The sequence below is a fragment of the Odontesthes bonariensis genome, chromosome 4, assembly GCF_027942865.1.
Source record: "Odontesthes bonariensis isolate fOdoBon6 chromosome 4, fOdoBon6.hap1, whole genome shotgun sequence".
Classification (NCBI taxonomy): Eukaryota; Metazoa; Chordata; class Actinopteri; order Atheriniformes; family Atherinopsidae; genus Odontesthes; species Odontesthes bonariensis.
In genome coordinates this window covers 22218527-22236415 of record NC_134509.1, presented here as the reverse complement: position 1 = coordinate 22236415, position 17889 = coordinate 22218527, and the positions used below count along the sequence as shown (strand labels likewise).

Sequence of the window (17889 nt, the reverse complement as noted above, 5' to 3'; positions counted from 1 at the left end):
CATTGTCACCAGCTGCACCCTGTCACTAATCACTCCCAGTCCTCTATTTAGTTTCCAGGTTTCCCCTTTCAGTTTGCCAGATCCTACCCATCTTTCACATATCCCTCATGCCACGCCACGTTGTATCGCTAAAGTTAAGTATTTATCCATGCATTGTCAAGTGTTTTGTTTTGTATAAAGTATTTATTCCACAGTTTAGGTTTTTTGTCATCCGGCCTTTTGTTTAACGTTTGTTTCTTGTGAATAAATCCCAGTTTGCTTTCTACATCCTCTGAGTCTGCATCTGTGTCCTACCACCCACACCCCAACCTGACAGGGTTAGGGTTAGGTCATTTCTCATCAGGCTAGTGACGTCTGCGTCTTGCAGGGTGAAGATGAATAAAAATGAAAAAGGCCACATTTGTCCTTTACAGGGGTGAGAAGGTTGAGAAACTAAACTCTTTCAGTTTTATGTTGCATTTTTCATTTTAAGTCGCCCTTTGGTTGGGTATTGGCGACAAAATTACTTAGTTGGATTTAGCACGAAGACTACTTTGTTAGGTTACTGTAACAAAACCATTTGTTTAGGTTTATGGATCGAAACTACCTGGTCCAGTTCAGGCGCTAAAATCAACAGGACAAACCCAAATTTTTAGGGTTATGTAAATGCAGCAAAAATAACCTTGTTAGGTTTAGGCAACAAAAACATTTTTGGTAGTTATACCTAACCTATCAGCCCAGGTTTAGATACAACAATTTCTTTAAGTTTATGCAACTTGGATAGATTATAGGCACCCAAACTTCTTGGTCAGGTTTAAAAAGAATATGTGACCTACATGGTTGGGTAAGGCATTCAAAACTTTGTCAGGTTCAAGCACAAACATGATTTTGCTAGATGTAGGAAACAAATCTACTTGGCCAAGTTAAGACACCAAAATGGATTGAGTTGAGTTGCCAAATCTACATAATTGGTTTGGTAGCAAAACTTTGTAAGATTTAGGCAACAAACCCAGTTTAGTAAGATTAGGCCCCAAATATATGTACTCTACAGCAGCAAATAAGATTTAAAACCTTACTAAATAATGTGGTTCACAAGGCATTTTTATAAGTGAAGAGTAAGAATAGATTTTCCTATTCAAAGATGTCTGTTCACAGATGTCTTTCCACTCTGTTGGTTAATATGTATGTCACAACCACATCTGTTAAATAAGACATGTCAAGTGAAGCAAGATGTGAGATGCTTTATTGGTTCAGAATTGATGTGGATCAGGATCTGAGCACAGACAATTTACCATCATTTGATTTGTTGTGGCTTTCTTCCGCCTCAGTTCCTCCATCACACAAACAAACACAAATCCAAACTAGTGCCCCCCCTCAGTAAGGCTCTAATGAGCTGCGTGAGGGCTGACGTTGGTGAGATGTGGAATAGAGCATGTGAGGGGGAGAAAGGGAGGGAGGGGAGGAGAGGAAAGTGGGCAGCTGAGAGCTGACACAGACGGTGAAGGAGGAAGAACAAAAATGGAGAGGGTGTTTATAATCAAATAGAGTCTCCGTGGTTCTGGTACTGATCTCCTCTTCAACTTTGTAGAACTCTCCATTGATCACTAGATTACAACTAAAAATAACAACCTACTTTATTCCCTCCATCTTGCACTCAAACTGCAAAGAAATCTTTGGTCAGAGGAGAAACTACTACATCCTCTCTCTCCTCTTCTCCTTCTTTGCTCTCCCTCCTCCGTCTCCATCTGCGTACCTGCCCTCTGCTTCAGCCTCTCCTCCAGTCCCTCTCTTCCTCGCCCTCACTGGGTTTCACTTAGCGGACATGGTGTAGCAGCCGTGTTGGTGCCACTGCATGTCGCGGATGCGCCTAATAGACTGCATTTGGGGGTTGCGAGCACCAAACTCATTGAAATGCCTGTATTCGCCCTTCTCTAGCAGGTACTGGGTGCCACGGTAGCCGGGGAACTGGTAACCCACCCAGCTGGAGATGGAGAGAGAAAGAGGAGAGGGTATAGTAATTGTAAAAAGGCATTACAAGGTTGCAGAAGGAATCATTCAGCAGATCATTTATTCAAGAAAAGGAGAAACGTGTGGTTAAAAGATGTGTAACAGACAAGTGAGAAATGTGGAATAAAGATGCTTGAAAAACAGACGCAGAGAAAGCAGGGAGGATAAACATCCAACAGATATACATCGATCTGTTGGTTTGGCTTTAAAACACAGGACGGTTTGCCTTCCAGCTGTTTGTGTCAGACAGCAGAGAACACTGAATAAAGTGTTTGCTGTCTGCCACACCTCTGAGAGCACAGACAGAGACACTGAGCTGCTGACGTTCATGACACCCTCAGCGAGCTGCTGATGAAAAACCTCTATTCCTGAATTCTGTTCCGGACAACTCAGAGAGCCGGTGACTATACCGCTGTTTCTGCCTGTTCGAGAATGACGTCACAGATGCAGAAACTGTCTGACACCCGACACTTTTTTGACGCAGCTGTTGCAAAAGCAGGATGGAATGTTTTCAGACAGTACTGCTGAAATATGTATGATTTCAGATAGCCGAATCACAGCTTCATAATCAGTCATAAAAAAACAAAACCGTGTTTAAAGGTACAGTTTTGATAAATGTACTCGTTTGCTTTCTTGCAGTGAATTAGATAAGCTCAATAGCACTCTGTCTGTACACACACGGACACTCGCACTGCACTGCACTTTTATTTGACTTTGACTTACTTATGCTGCAATATGTGCAATACAGTCATAAAACAATTGGATTGCACTGTAACTTTACTATTTTTATTCTTTTTTGTACCATTTAGATATCTATATACTGTGTGCCTCGTATCTTTTTGTGTATCCCAAGCCAAGAGCTCCTGAACAAAATTTCACTTTGCCTGCATAGTGACAGTAAAGATTCTTGATTCTTGAAAATGATGCTCCAGTAGGAAATCATTTAGCTTTGCCAAACACAGAGTCCAGAAACTTGGTCTGTTACTCAACCAAATTTCACCATTTTGCACCTTAAAAATGTCACTAACACAAAACCTTATTTGTTAAACTTACAAAGTAGAAAAAAGTGTCTAGAAGTGTGTTTTTAGGAAGTGTCTTGGTAAGTTAATACTCCCATCTGGGATCCCAAACTATTAAAAGCCGGTATAAACGTGTTGATTAGCAAACTTTTGACCGCGTCAGCTAGTTTTACCCTGTGTTTCCAGTCTCTATGCCAGGCTAAGATAACCGGTCTCTGCCTACAGCCTCACTTTTACCACCAAATCTCAAGAATTTCAAAAAGATAAGACAGTGCCACAATACTCACGTTCCACAGCTGACCATGATGCTGCCCACCCTATCAGTGAAACCGTAGGAATACAGGCTGGGAACATCATCGTCCATGATCTCCATCTTGCGACCTTTGAACTCTCCAATTTCATGCAGGCAGATCTTGTGCTTCTCAGGGTCCTGCAAGATGGTGGACACACAAATCAGGAAAGAAAACGAGGGAAGAGAGAAAATGAGAAAAGGAGAACAAAATGACCGGGACTGAGCTAAATGTAATGTAAATCCTCTGAGGATAAGTCAGTGGACTTACCATGCGGATGGGCCTGAAAGACAGCAGGTAGTCGTTCTTCTGGCAGTTGCTCCAAGAGTCCCAGCGGGGGTACTCACCCTTCTCCAGGATGAACATTTCACCACAGAAGTTCATCTGCTCGAAGCCCACAAAGCTGATGAATGGAAAAGGTCACAAGGAAGAGAAGGAAGAAAGATGAGCACTGAATGAGGAGCTCACTACAAGGAACACTCGTTTTTTCAAACCAGCACAAGATCTAATGATTTGGCTTGTTGGCCCATTTTGAAGGCTAAAAGTCTTCAGTTTGATGGACAAAAACTTTGGCCTCAGGAGGGATTTTTAATTATTCTTTCTCCTTTTGTTATTTGCTGTTGCCTCTGGAAAAACTTCCTCCGGATTTCCTTGCTTGGTTTGTTTGACTTATTCTTGAACCACAGAGATACTCGTCGCTGCTATGTGCTTCCTTGTTGATAATTGAGAAACTAAAGTTCACTCGGTTGCTCTGCTCTCTGCAGATCGCTCGGGATAAAAGCGTCACCTAACTGCCTAAAATGCCAAGTGCGAAATGCCACATAATGGCGAGGCACATCTGTGTAATCACCTGCTCTTCGCTCAGAGTGGTGTGGGTGCTGGTTACAGTACTTAATCATGTGGGTGTGTGCGTGTGGCAGTACGTGATATGGCTACTTACGGCCCACAGTCGACACGCAGAGAGCGCACCCTGTCCATTCCTATATCACACACGTTCATGCACTCGCCGGTGATCTCCATACAGCGGCCCTGGAAGTTCTCCTGATCGAACACACACATCTAAAGGGTCGGGGTAAAGAAAAGACAATGAGATGAGAAGTGAGCAAGGAGATGAAAAAAAGGCTGGTCTCATAGAGAGGTGGGGTTGTAACAATGAGCCTGTGTTGTTATGACAGGTACTTCCACACATTTCAACACATACGAGAAGCGTCACACTGTATTTTTTTGTCAGTTGTGGTTATCGACCACCCCCTCGCAGAGCTTAAAAGACCAACATGCTGTGGCACTCGCCATGAGCTCAGAAGGTAAACTGTTTGTGACACCAACTGCGTGATATATTTGTAAGTGTTTGACACCATGCTACATACGTAGGGTGTGTTTGTTGTGCTGTACCTTGTAGGACATCATGCCCATCTCAGACATCTTGCCCTGAGCAGCCTTCCCATCGGTCTGGGAAGCAGACTTTGGTTTCTCTCCTCCAGCAGACATGACTGGAATGAAAAGAAGAAATGCAGCACATTAAGACTTTCTACAAGTTTAACTACGGTGAGCAGGAGGTTAAATGTTTTGTTTCTCTTCCTTTGAAAAACCTTTTGAAAAAAAAATCCCATTAAGCCATGCAGGTCTCAGCCTGTCCTGAAAACGATGATGGATTCAAAACACGAAAGGAAGACAAACAGAAATAATTGCATCTGCTCTGAAAAGAGCTTACATGCAAATAACTGTTGACCTTTTCAACTGATACTTACATTTCTCCCTCTGGCAGCCACTGTTCCACTAATTCCTATAGTACCAGATATTTTGTCTTCCACAGTTTGCTGTGCTTAAAATTTACATGCAAATCATTAAACTTCATTAGCTTGACCAGAATGTTTATGGTGTTTGTTAGTGTAAGGAGGGATGCTATCTCAATCCAGCCCAATGGTTAACCTGCCATCCAGTTTTGTGTTGGTTGGGAATGTAGGAGCAAGAGGTAAGAGAATGACATCATCAGGGCATGACTATGTCAGTTCAGGAAACTGAAATGCTACTTTGACAAAGAAAAGTTGGGTTAATGCCAGAATCTGAGTTTAGAGTTACTAAAAATTCAGATTAACAGTAGCTGAAATGAGGGCAAACGTTTTCACGCCAGATTATTTAAGATGGGTTTCTTTTTTGTTTGTTTGTTTTTCAGACAAGAACTGTCCCTTTAGCTTTTTATAGCACAATTTTAAAACATTTGTCTTCCCCTTAGTTCCACTTTCAGGCAAATGGTGACAAAGGTTTCAATCACTGGACATTAACCACCAAAAAGAAAAAGAAAAACAGTAATTCAGTAATTCAGTACTGAAAAATAACATGAATTGAAAATAACAAACTTTTCCACACTTCATTATTTCCATGCATAGTCGATCAAAAAACATAAAAAAGACCAAATAAAGTGCATAATAAAAAAGGTTAAAGCACCTTTTGAATATGTGAATGCACATAAAGTTGAAACTTTGAAAGCCTGAATCTCATCTTTTCCCCCTTCCTAATTTTGTGATCCCTCAGAAAAAGTCATAATGTAAACAGTTTTAACATATTCAACACTCAGAATGAACTGTTCGTTTTGACCAGCAATGTTTGACTTTAAATATAATTGACTTCATAGATTAACCTCATTGTCTGGTATCAGATTAGTATCAGATTCCTCTCTTTTCTGTATGTTTATCCCCTCCCTTACCTGTGGCAGTGTGTGCGTAAAGGAGTAGATTCAGGGCTGGGACTGGTGGTCTGTGTGTGAGTACACTGGGCCCCTCATAGCTTTTATATGCTGGCGCCCAGAGAGAGGGGATTATGGACACAGAAACAAACTCGCTGAGCTCACAGCCCCCACAGAATAGAAATACCCCATCATCAAAGAGAGGGAGACGGGCAGAGAGAGACACTATATGGTTGAAAGAAGAGAAGAATAACCAAGTAATACGACAAAATTGAAAATTAATTAGTCTTTGGCCTTAGAAGAGTTAAAGAAAGACTGAATAAATTCATAAAAAATTCATATAGCTTGGTAAAGTAAGACTCATAGAGAGCTGAATAGAGTTACATACTCATCCTTAACCCACATAATAGTATAATAATAATGGCAGCCAGGCTTCCTCTTTAAGAGCATATCACAAAATTATTCACTCGTGTTCCCTTCACTGATGTAATAAAGAGGTGCTGGGACAAACAATAACAGAAAAAGCAATAACCTGTGAGGTGCAATAACTTTATGGCACCTTTGGGCAAATGGGTCAAGAGTGCTCAAGGACAATTATCTGAATCTTTCACATCATCCCAACAGGAGAAAGCTATTAAATTAAAGCCCTCTGCCTTTTTCCTTGCGTGGGTGAGTACAATATTGCAGTGGGGGTTTGCAGCACAAGGAAAGTGTGCGAGCTGCTTATTTCAAAGTGTACACAAGGGAACAAACTGGTCGTATGGAGCTCCAAACGTGGCTGCATTGGTGGGGTCATGTGACCTGTGACATCAAGACTTCAGAGGAAGTCGGGATGGAAACAGAGAACGCAGCTGTGCACCAGATGACACCCCGCTGACGTACAACAGATTCAACAGTCGGCCTTGTTCATTCTGCAAATTGAATCTTCTCAAAGGCTCGAGTGAGCATCAGTGGGATTTCTGTAGTGATGGAGGAAAAGAATGACCTACAAAGCGTACTTTGAGTGGCCGATGGACACCCTCAATCACTGCAGAGAGACACATGAATGACAAGAAAATGGCAAGATATCTATTATGTAAACTAAAACACTGAACACAATTCAGTAGAGCTTGACAGATATATCTGTCTTAAAGATTTAAAACGCTTACATTTCTAGAGACGATGTGACGCAATAAGCCTTTCTAGATGCTGTTCAGCCCCATGGAGTGAGTTTTACATTCATAAATCAGCAATCAACAGTTAAATCTAACACCTCACCTGCACTTAGTTGGGACTTTTATACATTTTCAACTTATACTTTGTCATTTAGATAGATTGAAAAACATTAAGCTCTTAATGCTTATGCCAGGGTTTCTTGCTGTACTGAGGCTTGGATAAAAGCCTCTGCTGAATGACTAAATGTTAGCAATAAAACTCTTATTTTCATAGATAACCCCACAATTATCCTGTCCACACCAGGCATGACTTGAAACCAGATCACAAGCAGGTTTAACTGTAGTCCTGCTGACTTTTGCACAGGCAGCCTCTTATAGAAAATGTTAAGTTAGACCACACATGTATGGCTAGAATAATAAAACTGCAGCTGTACTGGTTGCAAATAAAGACATGGAGCCAACAAAAGCCAATTTTCACATTTTCTTTGAGTTGATACGGTGCACTTTTCAAAAAGGATGAGTATCTAGAGTACATCTCCACATGTGATACAGACCTTTGGATAGAAAAATGGTTTGATTAATGCTATACTCTCTTCCTTTCATTTGAAGTTTTAACACCTGCATTTTCCAAGGCTTAATTTTCCACCCAGTGTTCATTCCATCAGTTCATCCATCTGTCTGTTTGTCCACCATTTCATCAAACTGAAGACTGAACGATTAAACACAACAGTGTAAATTGGTCCTTTCAGAACTTAATCATGTCTTTTCAGTCTTATTTCAATAGCTCAAAATGGGAAACTACGCATATGCTTCAATCTGTGCAGCGTACACAATGACATCTTTTGTCAGGTGCGATCAAAAAAAAACACCACTAGCCATGACCTTTTTGTCTGTTGGAGTGTACATGTTCATGTAAAGCAGAAGCATCAAACACTGTGATCTATTTTCTAAAAGAAGGGACTTTTGGTTCAGTTTTACAGACATTTCTTGTTTTTTTTTCTTCAAAACACAAGAGCATTTGAAAAAGTATGTTCATCAATAGCTATCATTATTAATTTAATTTGTCTGCCTTAATTTCCTCCACTTCTGGAATCCAACATTAAAACAATCTCCCCGGATTGCTCTCCAAATCCTCCTCATTCTCTGCCTATAGCCCTGGCCATTGTTGCCCTATACGATGGCACTGCTGACCTATACGAATAGACCAAAAACAGCCCCCACATTCATCACCGCACCTCTGTGCCTGAGCTCTATATGATCTGCTGAGTCGACAGGCCGAATAGGGAAACAAAGACAGAGAGACAGAGAGGTGGAGAGCGCGGGAGCGCTGAGTGACAGGCTCTAAGGTGCGCGCGCACGAACCAATATTACGCATGAACAGGAACGGCGGAGCGTTCGGGGTCACACCTGCATCAAGGTGCCCGCAGTTCCCCGGTGGAGCTCCGGAGCATTCATTTCATCATCCACAAAATAAAATCATAAAAATGTGCGACCTTGGAAGAACTGAAATAAGTCCGTGTCAGCTCATTTGTTTGGTGAAAACGGGTCTAATATGTTCCAACTTAAAGTTCGCATATAACATGATCACAAAGAGTACATGAACCAACCTTTATTTCTTCATTAACTGCCACAATAATGGGAAACAGATGCAGCAAATTATCAAATATGTGCAAACATAAACATAAATACAGTAAATGAGGCAAATACAGAGTTTGAAGATTTCTCCTTTATTCTCCAACACAGCCTGAACCCTCTCAGACGAGCTTTCTGTCATTTCTTTAAGGAGTCTTTAGGAATAGTTCTCCAGGCTTCTTGAAGGACATCCCAAAGCTCTTCTTTGGATGTTGGCTGCCTTTTGTTCCGTTCTCTGCCAACATGATCCCACACTGCTTCAATAATGTTGAGGTCCGGGCTCTGGGGAGGATTCATCCCTCCATCAGACCTGTTGCCACTGATTTTCAGCCCACTTCTTGTGTCATTTGGCACAGCTCAGCCTTTTCTCCCCGTTTGCCTTCCTTAAGAACGGTCCTGTGTCAGGTCTTTGCTGGATTTTCTCCTCTTTCTTAAGGACACCACTTTCAGATACTGTCAATCTGCAGAAGATAGTTATTTAGGTCTGACGCATCTTCATTTCACATAAAAGAAATAGACTGAAGAGCCCCAAAAGAAGACCCTCAGAAAGCCTTGAGAACTGTTGCTCTAGACCAATATAAAATATGTATTTTTAAATCTGTCCCCATCTGAGCAAATTATTAATAAATTACTTGCACAGTGCTGTGAATAAGTGAAAAGATGCAAATGTTCATATTTAAAATCCAGAAACCAGAGCTCATTAGTCATAGGTGTCACAAAAAAAAACTTATTTGTTAAAGAAGTGTTGAAGATAGTCTAAATCAAAGTAGAAAGGTAGGGAAATATTTTGTATTCCAAATTCATATTTCTAAAGCTACCCACATGAAGCTGTTGATAAAAGGTTTTGATCAGCTTCGAGCTTTCTCTTTGTATTATTGGACTGCCTTTTGCAAAGTTAACCTGTGTACGACTCTTATTTTGAAGGGTTTCACCGGAAGTACTGGTCAGTATTCTGGCTGTCTTTACATAGTAGAAAAACTCGCCTCTTTCACATCATTAGGGGCAACGCGCGTACACGCACATGCACGAGCGTGCCGCGTGGACGTCGGTATAAAACAGAAGCTCCAGGTTCAGACAAAAGTTTACGTGGAGAGGATTTGGTGCGTGAGGAGCGCGAGGAGAGCATCCAGGTAAGACGACCCGGAAAACAGCTGGTTCATAACTTTCTCACGTGCGGGGTTAAGTAAATAATTTGCCTTTTGCTGTTTCATATTTCATTCTTGCTGGCTTTGATTGAGTAACGGAGCTGTTCTGATTGTTCTACTCTTGCTGTGGAATAAATGTCATCATGTTGAGATTTCCCCACACCTGTTACCTGCTCTCATTCTGACCCTTGTTCTCTGTCTTAAAGAGATGAACAGAGTCACAAAAACCAACATGACCTCACCCATGTTCTTCCCGAACATGGGCACAGCCCGTTTCTTTAAGGTGAGTTCCCACTCTTTCGCGCCTAACGCACCCACAGATTGAGCCTGCAGACATGCGCAGCCTCACTCCTCCTCCCCGCTGTGTTCCCCTGTGTGCAGGTGACTGTGTTCGAGCACGAGTATTTCCAGGGCAGGTATATGGAGTTCACCTCCGAGTGCTGCAACATCCACGACTGTGGCATGGACAACATCCGTTCCATCCGAGTGGAGAGTGGAGTGTGAGTCACGCAACCTGTACGCCTGCGAGTCTCTGTGGACAGCTGACTGACGCTGTGTGTTTGAGTGTGTGTTTCTGTTTATGTAAGCGCGAGGCCGCCACAGCCTGCATGTCGGGTCCACCGAACTTAAGCAGCAGTGAGCAGGGATGAGGGAAAGTCTTTTCTTAACACAGACTTTTTATCCTCAGTAAATATAATGAGATTTCATGATATATATATTTTTTTACTCTCTGGACTTTACTCAAAGCCGACTGTGGTGAGCCGCATGCTTTCTATTCTTTTGATAAAGTGGTGTTCCCTTTGCTTTTCTCATTATGTGGGGGTGGGGTCATAAGATCCTTCTGGTAAAAAGCACACAGAACATTTAGAAACTCTTTATGGCGGCTCTAATAATAAACCTGTTCATACTATCACACCACACTCCTGTGCTGCTGCTATAACTTTGATATTAGGTCTTTACTTAAACATCAAATATTCTGTCATTTGAAGATGTATCCTGGGATGTTATCAGTGCTGAAAAGTCCTTTGTAGTTAAGAAGAATTTGGAAGTATTTTATTGGAGTATTTCTGTTTCTGTTTATTTACTTCGATATAATCCACCACAATCCAGGTGGAAATACGCATGTTTTTTATTTGTTTGATAGTTATTAAGGTTTTTCTTACAAAACATTTAGATTTGTTGGAGTCCTTTATGATTATTCTATTGTATTTATCTTTTTTTTTTGTGGGGGGGGGGGGTTTACTTGTAGAATATAAATGTGAATTTAGAGCCGACGTTTTCAAAGTTTTCAAAGAATTATAACAGATTCAGAGTTCGTGTGTCTGGTCACCTGGTGACTGTCCAACAAAGTCTTGTGTAACATTTTGGGAAGACCCAGTATACTTAAATTTGCTTTCACTCGTTGTGGGTTTATGTATCAAAACTAATTGGTTCATGGTGGATTTGATTAGCACTGAATCTAATCTAATCGTGTTGAAAATCTGCTTCTTCGAACTTATTATCAGGTCTTGTTCCATGAGTCAAAGTCAAAAGAAAGGATTAGAGATAAAAAAAAAAAACACCTTCAGCTGAAGTGCTTAAAAATGATCAACCATGTTCTTCTGCATGAATAAAAATATATTTTGTTATTTTCTGGGGCTCTACCAGCTGAGCCACAGCCGCCTCAGGTGGAAGGTTTGATCCTCAGCTCCTGTGTTTGTTTGAAGGACACTGAACCCCCCACCATGGCCCCCATTATGCTCATCAGTGTGCGATTGTAGAGATAAAGCACTGCACATGTAGAAAGCAGACACATGATCATTTGAATGTGTGACTAAGAACCACATTGTAAAGTGTTCAAATAACCTAAATAAGGTTAAGAGGCGCCATGTAGGTGTGCATCATTTACCTGTTTCAGGTTCTACTATGAAACCACTTAGTTACTCTAACTTTTAATCTTTTTTTGGTCTCTCTCAACTCTCTATGGAAATATTTAGTTATCAGCTGATATATCTGAAAGCACGTTAACCAATTAGATGCCCACAGTATTTTTTTTTAGAAACAATAATCATAGTCAATATAATAGTTCTTCCAGCTCTGGGCTTGAACTTGTAAAAAGTTGAACCCGTTGAACTGTATGGATGTTGTTGGTTCCATTTTGACTTACAGTGGCAAATTAATTCCAACTTTCTTTGTTTATTTTGACATGATCTATAGGTTTAAAAAGTATTGAAATGGTAAAATGATACAGTGCAGGAAGAAGAGGTCCATCACCGGTGATCATGAACTCTGCACTTTAGCTTTGTCTTTAAAGAAAATGATGGAAAATCAAGTGATTTTAGAGTAGTCAGTTTCCGTGAAGTTGCAGCGTCTGAGCATTCTGCAAAAGTGAATTATTTGGAAAGAAAAAGCTGAACTTTGACTTAAGGCAAAAACCAGGAAAAGGAAAGTGTATCGTCTCTTCTTTAGGATACGTAATGTGACCAAGTGCTGGCGATTCCTCACAGGATCGGAAAACCTTTAAAGATCAAATTTGTGTCCCCCTCTATCTTGATGCGCTTAAAGTCAGACCTTTAACTATGAATGGCTTATAAATACACAGCCCAGGACTTAATCAGGGTGTGAAAACAGATTTGTCTCCTTCATCCCAGCTAAGCAGTTTTCAGTGAAACTTGATTTAGAATAAAGAAGAAAATATTTGTTCTGAGTTCTAGTTATTCATATAATGGAAACCAGATTGTCGTGGGGATCAAGATTTAAAGCCTCAAGGGCAGATTTTCAGAGTTGGACACTGAACTTAACCTCTTTGTTTCTACCTGTCTCACCTTTTTCCGAACAGAGAGGAGGGAAATGGGAAGTGGTAGAATTATGAATGTACGATCTTTGAGTTGCGGGGATGGGAAATCTAAATCAAGCCATCGTTTATGTGTCTGTCCAATGGCATTTGTATTTTTTTATAATCAATCTGACTACTTTTCTCACCATTTTTACTGTCCACATCTCCAGCTGGGTGGGTTTTGAGCACCACAGTTTCCAGGGCCAGCAGTTCATCCTGGAGAAGGGAGAGTATCCCAACTGGGAAGCCTACAGCGGCTCGCTGTCCTACCACACTGAGCGCTTCATGTCATTTCGCCCCATCTACTGTGCTGTGAGTAGCTGCAGAGAAAAACAGGGATGGGGAGGGTAAGATTAAGCAAAGGAAGAGGAGGTGAAGGAGCGAAAAAAGGGCAAGTGGAAATGAGATGATGGTGAGTGATAAAGTGACAGAACATGGGGGTGAGCAGAAGACTGAGTCACGCAGTGAGTGACTGAGACAGCTCAAAAATAGAAGCGAGACAACTCAGTGGTGAGTGTCTGCTTGCTCCATGCTCCTGGCTGACAGCCCCAGCACTAAATATAACACCAGTTTCTTGCTCCACCCTCTCCGCAGTCTCACCAAAGCAGCCGCATGATGATTTTCGAGAGGGAGAACTTTATGGGCCGCTTCTCTGAGGTGTGCGACGACTACCCCTCCCTGCAGGCCATGGGCTGGTTCAGGCCTGAGGTGGGCTCCATGCACGTGCAGAGCGGAGCGTAAGTCAGTGCTTCACCTGCGCTGGGTGGTAGCTCTTTATCACAGATAAGTTTTCACAGAGTTTTAAACAGATTCAAAAAGAGGCAGTGTGAAAAGAGCACTGAAGAATCAAATCAGCAAAGTTAATGACCCTGAAAAGATCCTTTTATTAACATCAGCAACTTCTAATGAGACCATTCAGATTAACGGAGCTATAATCCATTATGAGCACGCTCCAAGATGAGACAATTTGCACTCAGATTGTCCCAAACAGATACATCTGAGAAGAAATTCTCCAGAGAGTGACACAGAAACAGAACATCTTGTAACCATAACAGGAAATTAGTCTTAAAATCTTTAAACCCATGAAGAAAACACTAAAGAAATCTTAGTTTTAATGGGAAATAGATAAAAAAAAAAAAAAAAAACTGATCAGTGCTCAAGCCAGAAAAGCAGTGAGCAAAAACTGCTAAAAGCCTGAATGGGGAGAGGCAGCAAGTGTCTTTAAATGACATTTCTGATCATTTCTGAAATGAACTGAAACTGCAGCTGGAACAAAACAACCTAGAAATGTCCTATTTTGATAAAGGCTCACTTCTGAAAATGAAGTACCAGTAAATTTAATTAAAGATATAAAATATTAAAACAAAATTGTAGTTAAAAAGATCAAGTAAAAGGAGGGTAAAGAAAGGTAGTCTGACCCTTTAAACCCATGTGAGCATATTTGGTTCTTATAGAGATGATTTTACGCGCCCAACAGTGTGGAGCAGTCTTCTATTTTAGTGCCAAATATCCCAACAATGATGTAAATATTGACTTTAAATTTGGCTCAGAAGTTTGTGTTCCCCACAGGATTAATTAGATATTTTTGATAGCATCTAACTAATGAGATTTCAGTCAGCTCTGCTCTTAACTAGCAAACATATGCTCTCCGATGTGCTAACCCAGGAGCACACAAACACTGTGCAGATGTCAGTGCATCAACCTAGAAAGGTTTTTGCCTTTTTTTCACTGCAGATGTTTAACTGCTTTCATTTTTTGTCATAATGAGCAGCACGGCTGTTTGTTGTTTCACACGTTTCCACTGAATTTGAAAACCTTGCTGCACAGCAAGCCCTAATTAAGGGTCATTTAGGATACAGCAGAGTATAGCTGTACTGAAATGCAGAAAAGTTTAGCTGTTTCAGAGCCTGTTGACAAGTTTTTACTGAAAAAAAATGCCCCCAATTGTACATCTGTTTGTATTTTAGCCATGATCATGATCTTTCTAATAGTAACTGTTCTTAATCTCTCTTTGTGCCTGTCTTTCACCAGCTTTGTGTGCTACGAGTACCCAGGCTACAGAGGCCAGCAGTACATCATGGAGTGTGAAAAACACAGTGGAGACTACCAGCACTGGAGGAACTGGGGCTCCCACTGCCAGACTCCAAAGATCCAGTCCATCAGACGCATCAGGCACTGAGCGGACACCGATCAGGACTGTTGGCAGCGGCGCAGCCCGGACTCAGACCAACACCTTGGTGTTGAAGACTGAAAGGGCACAAACGGCAGTTTGTTTCTGAGCTCAGGGCTTCAGACTGTAACTACAGCACCAACCATCAGTGATGTAGCAGCTACCTCTAAATCCCAGCACATATCAACGCTCCTCTTTGTAATGAAGAGTATTTTTTTTTTTTTGGTACAAGTGAAATAAAGTTCAGACTGAGAATTTGAAATGTCATTTCTGTGGTTCCTGTGGGAATGTGCAGGACAGTGTTTGATGTTTGCAGAAGAGTTCATTTTTAACCTCGGTAGCAAAAAAATACGGATGATCTCATTCCAATCTGTGTGTGAAACCATTAGAAAAGGTTTGTATACGTTTAGCACCAGGTGAGTCAAAAGGTACAATCTTAGTGCTACTATGGAAGGATAAACACATCTTCACTCAGAAACAGACTAAACTGATAAAACAGGACCGCTTAAACCATTAGAAAATTAAATTAAATGTTTTTTTTTTAGTTGTTCAGCCCGGACCTGTAATATGAATGAATGAAAACCTGGATTATTTCAGTCCCTTCCCTTCTTGACAGTTATGACATCACATGACGATCCTGACAGGGTAGAAGCATCTCAAAGCAGACAGCAAACGCTATTATTCCCATTTTTAAACACAACTTATCCATCTTATTTTCTCATGACGAACAGAACAAGCAGTCTTTTTATATTTAAAGCTGCGGTTTCATACAATAAATGCATTTCACTCTGACAGATTAGTGTTTGTAACAGCTGCACTTTGACTAAGGAGGCAAAAGTTTTACTCAAAAGAAACTCAGTAACAATTATTAAGAAACTATAATGCTGTGAAACTAATCCATATAACACATTTCAACCTTCGCCTGGCTGTGTGGCATCTGTTCCCAGGTTGTGGTCAGTTGCAGGATCTGAATTTTTTCCGTTCTAATACCTTTTTATTTTATATTACTTAATAACACAAAACATCTGTTGGTTTAGTCCAAATCGCGTCCAATTAACCAAAAGAGTCCCCAAGTCTGCCATTCAGAAGGCTTTTTTTTTTTTTTTAATAAAAGTTGGTACAGTGTGTACAATATGTTAAATAAAAGCAGAATTTGAATCTTTAAATCCCATAAACCAACCATCCGATTCACAACAGAACATAGGACATTAAAGTCTGAAACTGCTTCACAAGTTGCTCTTTTAAAACCCGATCAGCTGATCTGTTGCTAATTAGCCTGATTAGCTGCAACATGTTCCCCCAGCTGTCTCTTTTTTGTACACTCACTCTTCCAGCCTTTTATTAGCCCCGTCACAATTTTTTTTAGCCATTTTTCTGCCATCTTTAAAACAGATTAAAGCAACTTTTAATGAAGTTTCACAGTAAAAAAATAAAAAATAAAAAATAAAAAAATCAGGCCAGATGTAACAAAACAGAATCACTGAGATAAGACCACATCCTTTCATATCTGTCAAGCATCTGTGATGTGACAAAGGAGAGCAGAAGGTCGGAGCTCACTGATCCTACAAGCAGACGAATGTTTTGGGATGAAGACGCAGTAGTGTTCAAATATGAAGCGTTCTGCTACCAATGAGCTGAGCGAGATTACTTGAGCAAGAGTTCAGATGTCCCAAATGAATCCATGAAACGTGTCTGGCTTTACGATTTTTCTGTAAACCTTTGATTTATGGTCAAATATGGACCAGAAGGAATGATGCTAAAAGATGGATTTCAGCATCTAGCTCATCTGCCCCGGAATTCCTGATTTTGGCACCAAATGGCGTAAAATGGGTTTACCGAACATAAAGAAACACAGAAAGGAAATTTCCCAGTTGTTGTTTGTTCAGGTTGTGATGAACAAGACTGTTGAGAACCGTTAGAGGGGGGTCGTCTCAGGTGAGGTACTGATAATATTTCTTATTTGGAGGAATCTAAAACAAAGCGTCATGTTGTTGTGAAGGTGCCAGTTTACATTCAATATATGGACCCCCGTTCTCACTAAAAGGATCATTTTAAGATTGTTTCTTCAATAAACTTTTGTTCTTTAGCAGCTCGAACTTTTACCTTCAGAGTAGTTCATATCTGTTTTCGATGAGGTTTAATTATGTGTAGGTGTATTAAAGTTCCATCACAATGACTCCAAAGAACTACTATTTTTGTCTTGCTATTCTTTGCATTGATCGTACTAGGACGTTTCCATGGTGATAGGTGTCTGGCTTTCACCACTAACTCAATATGTGATACGACTAAACAATAAAAAACAGTAAAAAGCAGCTAATGTCAACACAATCTTTAATTACAGCTGTATCTAAAAGAGAAGCAGTTGCTGATATTACATTGAGAAAAAACTGAGTTTTATTGCAACACCTAGTAGCCCAGTACCATAAAACCCACAAAACGTTTAATTACATGTTAAAGGGACACTATGTAATAAATTAAGTCATTTATTAGCTCAAATCAACATATTCATTCATAAGTTAGTCCATATTGGTGTAAAATGATCTCTGTCAAAAATCTCACTTATCCTCCTGAGTGAAGAATAACTAGTCTGTATCTACATAGAGCAGGTAAGCTCTATGGAGGCTGCCATGTCCTTCCGGTCTATGAAAAATGACGAAGTGCCGAGAGGGACATAAAGCACTTCGAATCGCGATTTCCCCACCAGGCCTACAAGCAGAAATGACGTCATTGTGCCGTCATTTCCGCCAAATGGCTTATTACAGCCGCTAATGCTAAATAGATTTTATTCCTTGGCACATATGTCTTTGTGTTCATTAGCTTTCTTTTTGTAAGTGCATCATCTTCTTCTTTTTATTATTATTCCTATGCTCCCCCTGGATATCTTCTTTTTGGCGTTATGCTCACATTTGTAAACTGTTATTTTGTTGATTTACTAATAAAGTATAAAAATAAAAAAATGCTAAATAGATTTTATCTCGTAAATGATCCCACTAAT

At 40.5% G+C, this 17889-nt stretch overlaps 2 protein-coding genes across 2 annotated transcripts; one reads left to right on the top strand and one right to left on the bottom strand.

Annotated features, from left to right (window-relative positions):
* Positions 1 to 1255: 1255 nt before the first annotated feature.
* On the bottom strand, positions 1256 to 4783 carry crybb1l2 (crystallin, beta B1, like 2). Its single transcript, XM_075463524.1, has 5 exons — positions 4688 to 4783; positions 4236 to 4354; positions 3566 to 3698; positions 3293 to 3435; positions 1256 to 1960 (listed from the first exon to the last, which is right to left on the bottom strand). Exons 1-5 carry the CDS (start codon positions 4781 to 4783, stop codon positions 1789 to 1791), a joined length of 663 nt encoding a protein of 220 aa, XP_075319639.1. The 3' UTR covers positions 1256 to 1788.
* A 4994-nt stretch (positions 4784 to 9777) lies between these two features.
* On the top strand, positions 9778 to 15156 carry cryba1l2 (crystallin, beta A1, like 2). Its single transcript, XM_075463522.1, has 6 exons — positions 9778 to 9894; positions 10116 to 10192; positions 10291 to 10409; positions 12895 to 13036; positions 13319 to 13461; positions 14756 to 15156. Exons 2-6 carry the CDS (start codon positions 10118 to 10120, stop codon positions 14901 to 14903), a joined length of 627 nt encoding a protein of 208 aa, XP_075319637.1. The 5' UTR covers positions 9778 to 9894; positions 10116 to 10117; the 3' UTR covers positions 14904 to 15156.
* Positions 15157 to 17889: the final 2733 nt, after the last annotated feature.